Here is a 13682-nt window from a genome sequence, read left to right as displayed (position 1 = left end):
ACTCCAGAAAGTCAAACTATTTAGAAGCTACAAGGGTGTAAATCACAGTGAGCTCTGTTACAAGTTGGAGAAGGTTGTCTGACTAATTGGTGAGTATCTTCTCTCTGGAGATATCTAAGAAGGGACTAGATCTGCCACCAGGCAGGTAACAGAAATGAAGAAAACTGGATGGGAGCTCTGCTAGACCAGAGAGCTTAAACCGTGACCAAAGGGGTAAGCTACTATTCTTCAGATCCAGTTCGTTGTTGCTATGTGGAAGTGTGGTTCCAATATTGCTCGATAATCTAGATTTTTAAGAGAAGACAGAAATCGAGACCTTCATGTGAAAATTTCTAACTTTTAAGATACTACAGGCCAAACAAAATGTCTGCAAGCTGAATTCAGCTCGCAGGCTGCCAGTTTTTGCCTACTGTTCTACAGGAAGCTCCTGCATTGGAAGTTTGCCCTAAATTATTTATAATGTTCCTTCTGATACTCAAGATTCTATGTTTCTAGATTTCAGGCATGACTTAAAGCCCACATTTTACCTTGCTTTAATTAAGTATTATGTTCAGTTTTTCTGTTGTCACAGAATATGTGCAAACCTGTAAGGGGACAGCGTGGTGTTATAAAGCATCTTGAGTTGTTGCCATGTTTCATGGAGACGGCTTTCTTAGATCACTGTGTAGCCTCAGTAGGAACAGGACCTTTTTAAACAGTGTTTTTAAAACTAGGTCATTTTATTATATGTTCATGGTGTTCTTTCTGGTTTGAGTCATAGAGACTGACCTTGGTAATCTGTATACATTTTCCCATACTCCCCTCTCCTGTGAGAGCTCTGGCTTTATCTGAAACTGTTGCTGTGTCAGGGAGGGTTGTTCCTTTGAAGGGGGAAACTTACAGCAAGATGTCTCACGATGTCTGATTCAGCATTCACTAATTATGCTGAACTCGGAGGTAACAGTCCAGTGCCAACTTACATTTAGAAAACTGGTTAAATTGTGTCTGCCAGTGTTCGAATTATTGTGTGATGTTGTGATTCCGGGAGTCCACTTTTCCACTTCTGTATTTATATATAGGGTGTTAGAACACCAACCCTGCAGCTCTCTGCAATGCAAGAAGGAGACTACACTTACGAACTCACAGTGACTGACACAATAGGACAGCAGGCCACCGCTCAAGTGACTGTTATTGTGCAACCTGGTAAGCTCCAGCCTTGTGTGTCAGGCTCTTTTATTGGCTGGCAGAGAGGAGGGTTGGGTTCTGACCTTATAAGGGTGGAACCTCCGGTGACAGAGCCTCAGGTGACTGCTGTCGTCCCTTCCCCTTGTGCTTTCTTCATAGCTAAAGTGAACTTCCCAGCCTGAGCTTGTGCCTTCCCCTTGGCTAGTTATTGTGACTTTGAGGTGACCTAGGAGATAGAGTCTATACCATCCCAAATCCTATCATGCCTTTAATGACTTGCTTAAAACTCACTTCCTCAGGAAAGCCCTATCTTATCACTCAGACCCTTTCATTTGAACTATTGTAGCATTAGATTTCAAATTTAGTATGGCATTATAGCTTCACTACGTTCTACTATGTTTCTTTCAGAATTGTTTGGTATGTTTCAGTCTCTTCATATTCTTCATTGAGAGCTCCCCAATGGTAACCAGATCCCCCGCAGTATCTGACAGTTCTGTGGGCTGAAAGGCAGAGTTCCCATGGCTTCCAGAACATATGTCCCAATTGGTTCCTCTCCTTTTCCCACCTGGACTGGCTGCTTTTGACCTCCAAATCTCTGTCTTCTAGAAAACAACAAGCCACCTCAAGCAGATGCAGGCCCGGATAAAGAGCTGACCCTTCCTGTGGACAGCACAACCCTGGATGGCAGCAAAAGCTCAGATGATCAGAAAATTATCTCTTATCTCTGGGAAAAAACGCAGTGAGTATTGATACAGAATCCTTACTTATACAAAGCCCCTGGAAGAGCAAGGTTTTATTTGCTTTTAAGAGTTGGCTTGCTCTTATTGGCTTATCCTTGAGGGTGGCTGAGGAAAAAATGTTTGCAATTCTAAACTTCAACTCTAAGAAAATGATATTATAAGTAATTTTTGTAAGGAAAAAAGAATGCTTGCCATCAGTCAATCTTCAGGTAGTACTTTGTGCTCCTGGTGCTTTTGCAGGTACAAATCCATCTGCTGAAATGCATAGTTTAATTACACTTGAGAGGCAGGATGGAAGGGGTAATGGAGCAGAAAAATACTGTTGCTCAAAATTAACTGGGGAAGGCTGGCAGGGGGGATGGGGCAGAGCAGCTATTAAGAGGAATTGAAAATACATCTATAAAATGAAAGCATTACTCTGTTATTGTTTCCTTGAAGACACCATTTACCAATTAAGTTCGAGGCCAAAGGCAGTAACAAAATAATACTAATTAAACTGAAATTACCTAACTGAACCATTCCTGGTTCTCACAGTTTCTTTCAGCTCCTTTAAGCCATAACAAATGGAACTCAGATTATATGTAGGATCCCATAGGAAGCAAAAGAATCCCAAGGAAGAGTTGAAAGCATTCTCAATTTCCAAAGGTAGCAACCATAGGACAGACTGGGTTTTTGGTTTTTTGTTTTGTTTTTATTTTTTGACTAAGGCATTAGAGATGGGTGGAAAGGGCTTTGATTTGACTACAGAAACTCCTCGACTTAATGATTGCTGAGTCGGGTTCTAGAAATTATTAATATTTCCCTCAGCTCTTGTTTCTGTCTTTTGGAGAACATAATGTTCCTCAGCCCAGGGTGTTTTAATTGTAATTGTTTATTGAAGATACGGCTGATAAAGCTTTCAGCTGAATTTTATTAGTGTTTACAGCAGAGATAATGCTTGGCGTAGCTTCTTGGAAGAGAATCTGTTTCAGGAGGAGCTGTTAGAGTCAGAGGATATCAGTTAGAAAAGCAAAACAAAGCAAATTCTGGATGTCTGCAGATTTCCGTGGTTGTCCTGTAGTTTTAAGGAAAGCTCTGAGGCGTTGTGATCCTTGAGCAGAAGGGCTCTCTGGTCATGTCCAGTCTCGTGCTGGGTGTCAGTGCCGAGCTCACCCTGCTGCCCCAGGCTGCTCTCTGAGGCCACAAAGGGAGAAGGAAGGACACGGGGTGTCCTGCGTCCTCTGTGGCCCCTGTCCAGGAGCCGGAGGGAGCTTTGCTTATAGAGCCGCGAAGGAGATGATGATTTTGTACTTAGAGTTCCTCTGCAGCCTTGGCCCATTTCCTTTCCTTGACTTTTCATCAGGAGGGATTTGGGTGTGGGATTAAGAATGCATTTTGCTTCTTTGCTGGCAAGGGCTGAACCAACTACTGGGCCAGAAATGCTTTTCAGAAATATCACCCTTAAATCACTCTTTTGATCAGAGACCTGCTCAGAGAACTTTCTTCCTTGTACAAACTGGAACGGTAAAAAGTTCAAGCGTTCTAGAAGCTCATGTAAAGGGTAAGGCTGGATGTGTCTGAAAGCTGGTGAATGGAATTTTCTGACCAGCAGGTAGCCTGTATTTTGGGGCCAAATAATACTTTGTCCAAAAGGAATATTTTTAAACATTTCCTGTCAAGGTCTGGGAAACAATAGTTCACGTCTTAGCTAAGGCAGTAATTGTCTCCTCCTGCTGAGTCAGGGACGGGAGAGCTGCAGACAGGTACAGCTCCACCCTCTGCATTCTTTCTTTGTCCAGGGGGCCTGACGGGGTGCAGCTCGAGAATGCTAACAGCAGTGTTGCCACCGTGACCGGGCTTCAAGTGGGGACCTATGTGTTCACCTTGACTGTCAAAGATGAGAGGAACCTGCAAAGCCAGAGCTCCGTGAATGTCATTGTCAAAGAAGGTACCTCTCTGCCTAGGGTTTGTGCAGCAGCCTCTTTGGGTCACAATTCGTCATGTCTTGTTTGATTGCAGAAATTAGTTAGGGACAACAAGAGGTGGAGAAGAAGGTGGGGGTGAGGGCAGCTGTTACTTTCTTTTCTAAAACAACCCTTAATTTCCCTCCCTCCTTCTCCTCTCTTATCCTCCCTCCCCCTCCCCCATCCTTCTTCCATTTCTTCCCCTGCTTTCTCCCTCCCTCCTTCCCTCCTCACCTGCCTTCCTTTCACAATCGAATAGGGAAGGAATTAGAATTCTTTTCTTTCCATTTTTATTTTGCCCCTGTGCTGCCAAGACCTGGGGTTTCTGTGACTCTCCTGTTGGCTACAGTGACACCTGCTGTCAGACCTTAGAACGACTGCTGCACTGCAGCTGCCCGTGCTTGTCCTATGATACGAGCCTGCAAGCCGAGGCCAGCTTGGAGGCAAGAGTTGACAGGTCTTGCTCTGGTTTGTGGCCATGGTGACCAGTGAGCGCCTTGGGAGAAGGCCATAGCTGATAGTAGGAAAAACCATCAGATATCTAGGTGACCTCCAGAGACAGTAGATTGAGCTGAGTAAATACTGAATATACAATCTGGGTAAACAAAGCTTCAAGTGGGGCTCAGAATAAGAGAGGTCTGTCTCCTTTTTTTCTCGTAGAGTACCAATGAAAAAATAAAAAAATCAATATATTCAGAGAATAACATTTTAGGATGTTTCAAGTGAGCATCTGTGATGTCAGCTGGATGAAACCTGAACTCCAAGGCTTTATGCCGCTTTGGGTGTTTGTTTCCACATACCTGCAAAATACAAAAACGGGTTCCTTTTGGGAAGGCTGCTATGAGAAAAGCACGCCAGCCCCCTCTGTTGTAGGGTGTCAGGAGAACACCTCTCTGGGTGGGACAGGAGCCTCCGGACTGCAGAACCGGTAGCTTTAAATCTGTACCACTGGTTGCTGGCGTGGACAGGCACTTATAACAGTTCCCCGTGTAAGATGCTCTTGATGTATAATTTCCCCATAAGCATCATGAGGAAGCATTTCTTTTCCAGAATGGCACATTGTTTCAGTGATTTCTCTTTTGTTAGAAATGAACAAACCACCCACAGCCAAGATAACTGGGAATGTGTTGATCACCTTGCCCACAAACACAGCAGAGCTGGATGGTTCCAAGTCCTCCGATGATAAGGGAATAGTCAGCTACCTCTGGACTCGGGACGAGGGGAGCCCAGCAGCAGGCGTAAGTGTGGCAGTTGCTGGAGAGCTGCACGGGGTCCAGTGGCAAGGTTGGGGGAGGAGGAAGAGCCGCGCATTCCAGTATCTGTTTCAACCAAGTGTTGACCAAGTGGCCCCGTGTATCATACCCGGATTGTTCTCTGAAATCCAGGAAGGTTCTCTCCCCTGATCCTAGCAGCCGTGGGCTCTAATGCTGTTACAGATGAGAAATTGCCCAAGGTTGAAACGGCCCAGCCCACTGAGACTTAGTTATAGCAGAAGCAGCAACTGACTCCAAGAAAGGAGTGATGTCTTGTTCTGCAACCTAACCATGTCGTTCAATCCCACAGGAGGTATTAAACCACTCCGACCATCACCCTATCCTCTTTCTTTCCAACCTGGTTGAGGGAACCTACACATTTCACCTGAAAGTGACCGATGCAAAGGGGGAGAGTGACACAGACCGGACCACTGTGGAGGTGAAACCTGGTGAGTTCACCTAGTGATGAGACCTGAGTGGAATTGCTGGGCCAGCCAATCAAGGTGTCTGTCCTGAGACCCCTTCCCCCAAGTATGGACGCAGCCAGATGGCATGTCCAGCTTTTTAAAAAAAATCTAGAAACCCCAAGCTGAAAAGTCCTTAGAGACTGTTTCAACAATACCCCTCTACCCACGCAGGAATATAGACCTCCCCTACTCATCTCAGATGGAGAAACCGACTCAGAGAGGGCAGGGCTTGCTCAGCGTCACACAGCAGTTGTGTCAGAGCCAGGCCTTTGTGCCCCTAGTCCAGCACTTTCTCCTTTATGTATGACTGATGAGAGGGCTCAGGGTGCTTTGGGAATCTGAGCACAGGAATAGCTTGAGTCATGATGTCTCATCAGCACCCAGATGCAGAAAACAATTTATTTTTATAAGTTGAGCCTCAGGCTTTATCTGACAACCCAGGGAAGGTAAAGTAACTAATGTCCTTTACATTTTTCAGTTGCAGAAATAAAATTTCCTTCTTAAATAGAACCATGTTTTTGTTTTGCTTTGAGGCTAATTTGGTGATAGGGAGGAACTGAGTGTGGAGGTGGGGTAGTTTTATAAATTGCTGAGCTTCTGATGAAAAGGTATTAACTTCACACCTACTCTGTTATCTAGGCCAAGCTCATGTGTGGATGCCTTAGATGGGAGGGGGGCTCAGGCGGTCTTCTGATCCTCCTCCTGGCTCTGGGAAGGACAACAGCCGAGACACTAGGAAGTCTTTTCTGTGTTTGAAGTCAGATCGCAGATAGTCTACTAATTACGTATTATGCATCAGAACAGGCAAATGGTGCATTCAAGCATGTAAATAAGGCCTTCTGAACAATCAGTTTGAAATTCCAAATGCAGAACTGTCTTTAGGACATATTCTAAAGGAAAGCACGATGGTCTCAGGTTCAGAGTCGTACAAACACAGTGCAGCTGTGATGCATCTCTCAGGGCGGCCTTGTTTCTTGGCTGCCTGGATTTTCTTTGTGTTTTCTGTATTTAAACCTGTAGGGACAGAGCATTCCCATTACTGAGAAGATTGTTGAGATGGATGTTTTTCCTCCCATTGTTGTAGACAAAGTACAGCAAGTCACTGGAAATCAGCTGTGAGTCAGGAGAAATTGCCTGATCCCCACTTGGCCTGGATTGCTGAGCAATGCAGTTGCAGAGGCTTTTAGAACAAATGCTTAAGTGTTTCTCTCTCCCCCACTCTCTCTTCAGTACCTCCCCCCACAGCCATTGCCTCATAGCCTATCCCCAGCACATGTGTGGGAATTCTCAGGTTGGTACAGAGACCAGCAGTGCTTTAGAAGCTTTCCAGGCCAGCCCCAGATTGCCTTAGCAGGAATTCACTATTGTCCCTTTCCAGCTAAGGGACATCTGAATGCTCTCAGTACTTCTTCTCCTGTGCCAAAGCAAATGCACAGTGGCAGGTCTATGTTAACTCTCCTACTTCTAAAGCCATGACTGATCCACATGCTTTCCAGATCCCAGGAAAAACAACCTGGTGGAGATCATCTTGGATGTCAACGTCAGTCAGCTAACTGAGAGGCTGAAGGGGATGTTCATCCGCCAGATTGGGGTCCTCCTGGGGGTGCTGGATTCCGACATCATTGTGCAAAAGATTCAGCCGTACACGGAGCAGAGGTAGCCGGGCAATGAATGGGGGGACAAAAGGAAAGACCAGGGTTCCCCTGGGCTTCTTGATTAAGCCAACAAGTAGTGTGGCTAGATAGAGAAGGGTGGGCTCTCTGACCAGGAACCACGCATGGTTTCCATTTCTCGATGCACCTCTCTCTCTTCTAGCGCAGGTGACATAGTCACACTAGACAGCAGGGCTCTGGGGTACAAAGTCAGAGGAGGTCCACTATGTTTGAAGGCCACAGTCCAGGAGGGGAGATGACCAAGCAAACAGAACATCAGTACAGGGTGGGCTTGATGCAACGTGTGGCGTTGTGGCAACACAGAACAAGGGCAGTTATTTCTTCCGGGACAGTTGGGGTAGGCATAGTCCAAAGATTTTCTAGAAGAAGGAAAACTTGCATTTGCCAGGCGTAGGAGGACTAGGAGGAAATTCAGAAAAGGGGAGCAGTGTGAGCAGTGGCCCTGTGGTACGGAAGTTCAGGGTTTCTCCTGGAAGTCATTTGTTTCATAGCCCTAAGGTGTGGTAGGAGACAAGGCTGGCCATGGGTACTGAGAACAGTTATATGCAAGCCGGGGAGTTGAGTTTTAATAGTTTGGGTAGAAGGACCCAAGTTTGTTTTTTGTGTGTGATGTTTTTGTTTTGCTTCTAAAGCAAGGAAATTCCATAGATTTTTTTTTTTTTTTTTTTTAAGGGAGATCATTAGTGCAGAGGTTAGACTAAAATAGGGGGAGATTAAAGACTGGGAGACCAAGCAGGAAGCGTCTGAGGTAGTCCAGTAAAAAGGTGATAAAGCCTGAATTAAGGTAATGGCAGAAAAGAAGAAATGAAAAGAACTTCAGAGATAAAGCAACAGGACTTGGCGGCCCTTTAGGAATAAACGAGGCATTAAACGTGAGGGTTTCGTTTCGATGCCTGGATGGGTGGTTCAGGCCATTAACTGAGATTAGGCAGAAGGAACCAGTTTCAGCGACTGAAATTGGGGTTTGTTAGGGGTTCTGTGGGAAGATGTTCCATCAGGTATGCAGCAAAGGCTGGAACTTGGGGTGGAAGAGTCCGAGATCATCCGTACAGGCAGGAGTCAAAGCCGTGAGGACGGGCAGGTCACATCGGGAGAGCGTCAGGAGGGGTGAGGACAGAACTCTGGAGAGCACCGGTATTTAAGGAGGAGGCAGAGAAAGAAGGTAGCGAAGGAAGCTGAGAAACAGCGGTCAGAGAGGTGGGAGGACAGCCAGCTGGGAATGGTCTGAGAGTTAAAGGGTGACCGGGCAGTGGGGGCTGCCAAAGGATTTTGGTGCTACCGGGATGGAGGTGTGGGGAGACACAAAACCCGCCTTTGGGTTTGTGATCAGATCATCAGAATATAGTGGGAGCATTTTATGTGGGGGCAGAGGACAGATTTCATGGTTTGAGGATATATAGAGATGGTAAGTATAATACCTCTTTGAAGAAGTCGGTGCCAAAAATAATATGGGAGACAGGATCAAAAGAACATCTTTTAAAGACAGGAAATAACTTGAGGATTTTTGTAGACCGAGGGGAACGTGCAGAGGAAAAGGAGGTGGAGGTGGGGGTGGGGGGTGATAAATAGAGGCGGGTCTGGGAGGCTGGCCAGGTCAGAGACACACGGTGAGAGCAGTGGTTCCCAGCTGTAGCCACACAATGGAATTACCTGGAGATTTTGTGAACTTACCACTGCCCAAGCCTCAGCCCCACAGATTATGATCCAGTTGGCTGGAGTGGCGCCCGGGCCCCTAACATGTAAAAGCTCCCAGGTGAATTTAACATGCAGTCGGGGTTCGCTGGGTCAGAGACAGCATGATTAGGACTGTTTTTTACAGCTATGCTGAGCAACCTGGGAGTAGGAACAGGGCACGTGGCTGCTCGGGTTGGTCTAAGTTAGTGGGAATCGGCTGGGTAGGAGCAGCAGAAAGACGTTAGCGTGCTGGTAAGGGCGTTGTTGACGGATGTTCCGTCACCGCGTATGGGGCATGAGGAAGAGAGAAACATCTGGATTTCTCTAAGGCTTCCGGCCTGGACAGGATTGACTTAGTTGAGGAATTCAGGAGGAGCATGTGATTGGAGGAAAATGGTGTATCACAGTGGGAAAGAGCACGGCCTGGCGCCAGTCAGACCCAGCTCTGAGTCCTGCCGGGTCAGCGTTAGCTCTGCCACGGCGGGCAGATGCCTTCTCCTCTCTGAACCTGTGAAAATACCAGTGCCTATTTACAGGATTGTTATTGAGGATTAAATAAGATAATGTTTGCATAGTCTCTAACACTTAGCGTTCAGTGGATGGTTATTACTATGAGTTTATTTGGAGACGTTGGATTTAAGGCATCTGTGGAAGATCTGGGTATTTCCACAAGCATTTGCAGATAAAGACTGGTCACTAGGGAGAGGCGGAGGAGAGGAGATTTGAGGGTTATTGGTATATAGACAGAAGTTGAAACTGTAAGCATGGATTAGGTAACTGGGAGAAAATAATGGGAAATGGACCACAAATCTTTTATGGTAAGGGTTTATTTTTTGATTCTAGGCTTTATAAAAGTATCCGGTTGTTAGCCTCCCTGTGTAGCAAGCTTTCAGTCTGTAACAGAACTTTCAAACTTTCGTGTCATGCCACGCATAAAAAATGATGCTATTTATATGGCACCTTGGGATAAACAGACAAGGCCACTTGTACTTCAGGCAACTGGTACAGGATACTCAGGTCTGACCCAGCCATGCTGCATACTGAGGGGATTGGTATCTTGGGCCCACAATAAACCAATGTGACCCGCTGATTGAGAAGGTTCTGTTTTTGAGACTAACATGGAGCTCAAGAAGCAGCTACCAAAAATTAAGACTAAGGCATAGAGGATAGATTTTGTGTTACCCAGATGTGAGTTCAAACATGGTCTGTCTTGGACAGAAATTGACACTCAGAAAGCAAACATTGTGGGCATAGAGCAATATAATTTTGTAGCAGCCATACCATTGTGTAGGGTCTTTGTTTTTGCTGTCTTAATAACAATCATTTAGGCTGTGTTGTGACCTATGGATAATCTTTGATGCTGTCCAACAATTTACACTTACAAAGCATTGTGGCTTGTCTTGCAACCCAGGCGCAAACCCAGCTACTGTCTTAACTCTAAAGAGGCTGACAGCGGGACGTAGCTACACCGAATCCCCGGTTTTCTCATCCTCCAGTTGGCCATTTGGAATGGGTCCTCCTGGTAGCTGGGGCAGTTTAGGGCATTTGTAAAAGAACAGGCTTTGGAATCAGACATAACAGCGTTGGGATCTGGCTCTGCCATAAACAACTGTGTGACCTTGGGCAAGTTACTTAACCCCTCTGAGCCCCAGTGTTGTCCTCTGTAAACGGAGGTGACACTGACTGACAGCACCTTCTCAGTGGCTTGTGGTGAGAGAATGCATATGCCATTTAGCGCAGCGTCTGGCACAAGCAGAGGAATTCGTAAATGGTAGCTGCTGCTGCTGCAGATAGCTTCAGCTCACTCATCCTGTCGCATGTCTCTGCAGCACCAAGATGGTCTTTTTTGTTCAAAACGAGCCTCCCCACCAGATCTTCAAAGGCCATGAGGTGGCAGCGATGCTCAAGAGTGAGCTGCGGAAGCAGAAGGCAGACTTTCTTATATTCGGAGCCCTGGAAATCAGTACTGTCAGTGAGTAATTCTGGGAAGTTGGGAGCAAGAGCCTGCCTAGTACCTGCTGTGCGCCTGTCAGTCCCCACTGCCCTTAGCCTTCATCTCCTTTTTTCTGGGAATATGAAGATAATCATTTTCCTCCATGATCATTATCCTGAAAGGGTCTTGATTCATCACAGGGGTGCTTAACCTGGGGCCCATGGGCCCCTGAGCCAGTGTTCAGGGGGCCGTGAGCTTGAATGGGCAAAAGTTGTGCCCTTGTTTTAACTGACCTCTTATTTTCACTTTCCCTCAATGCTGAAGGTAGCAACAAACTACAGTAGTATTAACCTGTGAATGTGAGGCAATAGAAATCACAAATAATTCCATATCACATTATATGATGAGATACCATTTTTACTCATCACTAATTCAAAATTTTAATAGTTGTTAGAGCTACTTCTAGCTCTTTTACTTAATGTTTTAATAAAGACACATTATTTCAAAAATTTGTGTTCTTAAATATTTCAGACACATGTTGAATATAATTGTTTTCCTTTGTAATACTATATGTATTTTATTTTTATAATTATATTCTTTTTAAAAATATTTTTTAGTTTTATTATTTTTTACTTTTAATTATTAAAGGTACATAATAGTTATATATCTTTATAGGGTACATGTAACATTTTGATACAGGCATACAATGTGAATTAGTCAAATCAGGATAATTGGGTAGCCATCACCTCAGGTGTTTAACATTTCTTTGTGTTAGGAATATTACAATTCCCTCTTTTAGTTATTTTAAAGTATACCCTCACTTATTGTTGATTATAGTCACTTTGTTGTGCTATCAAATATCGTTCATTCTATTTAACCCATTAACCATCCCTCCCTTTATCCCCCCACTCCCTGCTACCCTTCCCGGCCTCTGGCAACCATCATTCTACTATCTAATGGGATCAATTGTTTTTAATATTTAGCTCCCACATGAGTGAGAACACATGAAAATTGTCTTTCTGTGCTTGGCTTATTTCATTTAACATATTGTTCTCCAATTCCATTCATGTTATTGCAAATGGCAGGATTTCATTCTTTTTGTGGCTATATAATATTCCATTGTGCATACATACCACAATTTCTTTATCCATTCATCCACTGATGGACACCTAGGTTGATTTCAAATCTTGGCTATTGTGAATGGTGCTGCAGTAAACATGGGAGAGCAGGTATCTTTTTGATATACTGATTTCCCCTCCTTTGGATATCTACCCAGCAGTGAGACTGCTGGGTCACATGCTGGTTCTACTTTTTAGTTTTTTGAGGAAGCTCCATACTGTTCTCCATTGTGGTGGCACTAATTTACATTCCCACCAACAGTATATGGGGGCTCCCCTTTCTCCACATCCTCATCAGCATTCGTTATTGCCTGTCTTTTTGATAAAAGCCATTTTAACTGGGGTGAGATGATATCTCATCGTAGTTTTGGTTTGCATTTCTCTGAGAACTAATGACATTGAGCATTTTTTCATATAGCTGTTGGCCATCTGTATGTCTTCTTTTGTGAAATGTCTATTCAGATCCTTTGCCCATTTTTTAATTGGATTATTTGATTTTTTTCCCTATTAAGTTGTTGGAGCTCCTTACATATTCTCTTTATTAATCCCTTGTCACATGGGTAGTTTGGAAATATTATCTCCCATTCTGTGGGTTGTCTCTTCACTTTGTTGATTGTTTCCTTTGCTTTGCAGAAGTTTTTTAGCTTGATGTGATTCCCATTTATCCAATTTTGCTTTGGTTGCCTGTGCTTTGGGATATTACTCAAGAAGTCCTTGCCCAGACCAATGTCCTGAAGTGTTTCTCCAGTGCTTTCTTTTAGTAGTTTCATATATTCAGGTCTTAGAATTAAGTCTTTACTCCATTTTGATTTGATTTTTGTATACAGCGAGAGATAAGGATCTAGTTTCATTCTTCTGTGTATGGATATCTGGTCTTCTCAGCACTGTTGAAGAGACTGTCCTTTCCCCCTGTATGTTCTTGGTACCTTTGTCAAAGATAAGTTCACTATAGACGTGTGGATTTATTTCTGGGTTGTTTATTCTGTTCCATTGGTCTGTGTGTCTGTTTTTATGCCAGTACCATGCTCTTCTGGTCACTACAGCTCTGTAGTATAATTTGAAGTCAGGTGATGTGATTTCCTGCGGTTTTGTTCTTTTTGCTCAGGATGGCTTTGGTTATTCTGGTTTTTTTGTGGTTCCATATAAATTTGAGGATTATTTTTTCTATTTTTGCAATTATATTCTGAGTAGGGGGGTATGTGGGACATAAAAGACTTAAGAATTGCTGATATAGAGAAACAACAAGTGAAGACAGACTGGAACTTCCTTTCTAGCGGCCTTCCCAGCTGCTCCCGTTCTATCCAGCTGTGATGACAGTTATGGGCACCGTGCCCCGGCTGTGAGGACTCTTGGGTAGGGTCTCCGGGAAGTTTCACCGCCGAGCGTGAAGCAGGGGTGCATGAGTTTCCTCACAGGCCCTGGATGCTGGCTGTCGCCCCTGGCTCTGAATCTTGTTGCCTTTTTTCCCTTTCCTGCCACCTTCAGCATGTCAGTTGAACTGTTCTGACCATGGCCACTGTGATTCCTTCACCAAACGCTGTATCTGTGACCCTTTTTGGATGGAGAATTTCATCAAGGTGCAGCTGAGGGACGGAGACAGCAACTGTGGTGAGTTTTCTCCTTGGCACGGTGCCGGCTGCTTTGGCACTGAATGTGGTTCTGTGCTGAGTGGGTGGGTGTTGGTTGTTTCTGAGGCAGATGAGCAGGCGAGCAGAAG

General features: G+C 44.7%; 1 protein-coding gene across 2 annotated transcripts in view; it reads left to right on the top strand.

Annotated features, from left to right (window-relative positions):
- The window catches only part of KIAA0319L (KIAA0319 like), a 95483-nt gene that overhangs the window by 75834 nt on the left and 5967 nt on the right, over positions 1 to 13682 (top strand). For both annotated transcript variants that reach the window (XM_069479752.1, XM_069479751.1), the window contains 8 exons: positions 1059 to 1182; positions 1771 to 1903; positions 3683 to 3831; positions 4934 to 5085; positions 5411 to 5549; positions 7064 to 7223; positions 10744 to 10886; positions 13451 to 13573. In XM_069479752.1, the coding sequence (XP_069335853.1) occupies positions 1059 to 1182; positions 1771 to 1903; positions 3683 to 3831; positions 4934 to 5085; positions 5411 to 5549; positions 7064 to 7223; positions 10744 to 10886; positions 13451 to 13573 (1123 nt within the window). The remainder of the gene's footprint in view (positions 1 to 1058; positions 1183 to 1770; positions 1904 to 3682; positions 3832 to 4933; positions 5086 to 5410; positions 5550 to 7063; positions 7224 to 10743; positions 10887 to 13450; positions 13574 to 13682) is intronic.

Source organism: Eulemur rufifrons, chromosome 8 (assembly GCF_041146395.1).
Source record: "Eulemur rufifrons isolate Redbay chromosome 8, OSU_ERuf_1, whole genome shotgun sequence".
NCBI lineage: Eukaryota > Metazoa > Chordata > Mammalia > Primates > Lemuridae > Eulemur > Eulemur rufifrons.
The sequence above is the reverse complement of the archived record's forward strand: the minus strand, read 5'-3'. Positions and strand labels throughout refer to the sequence as shown.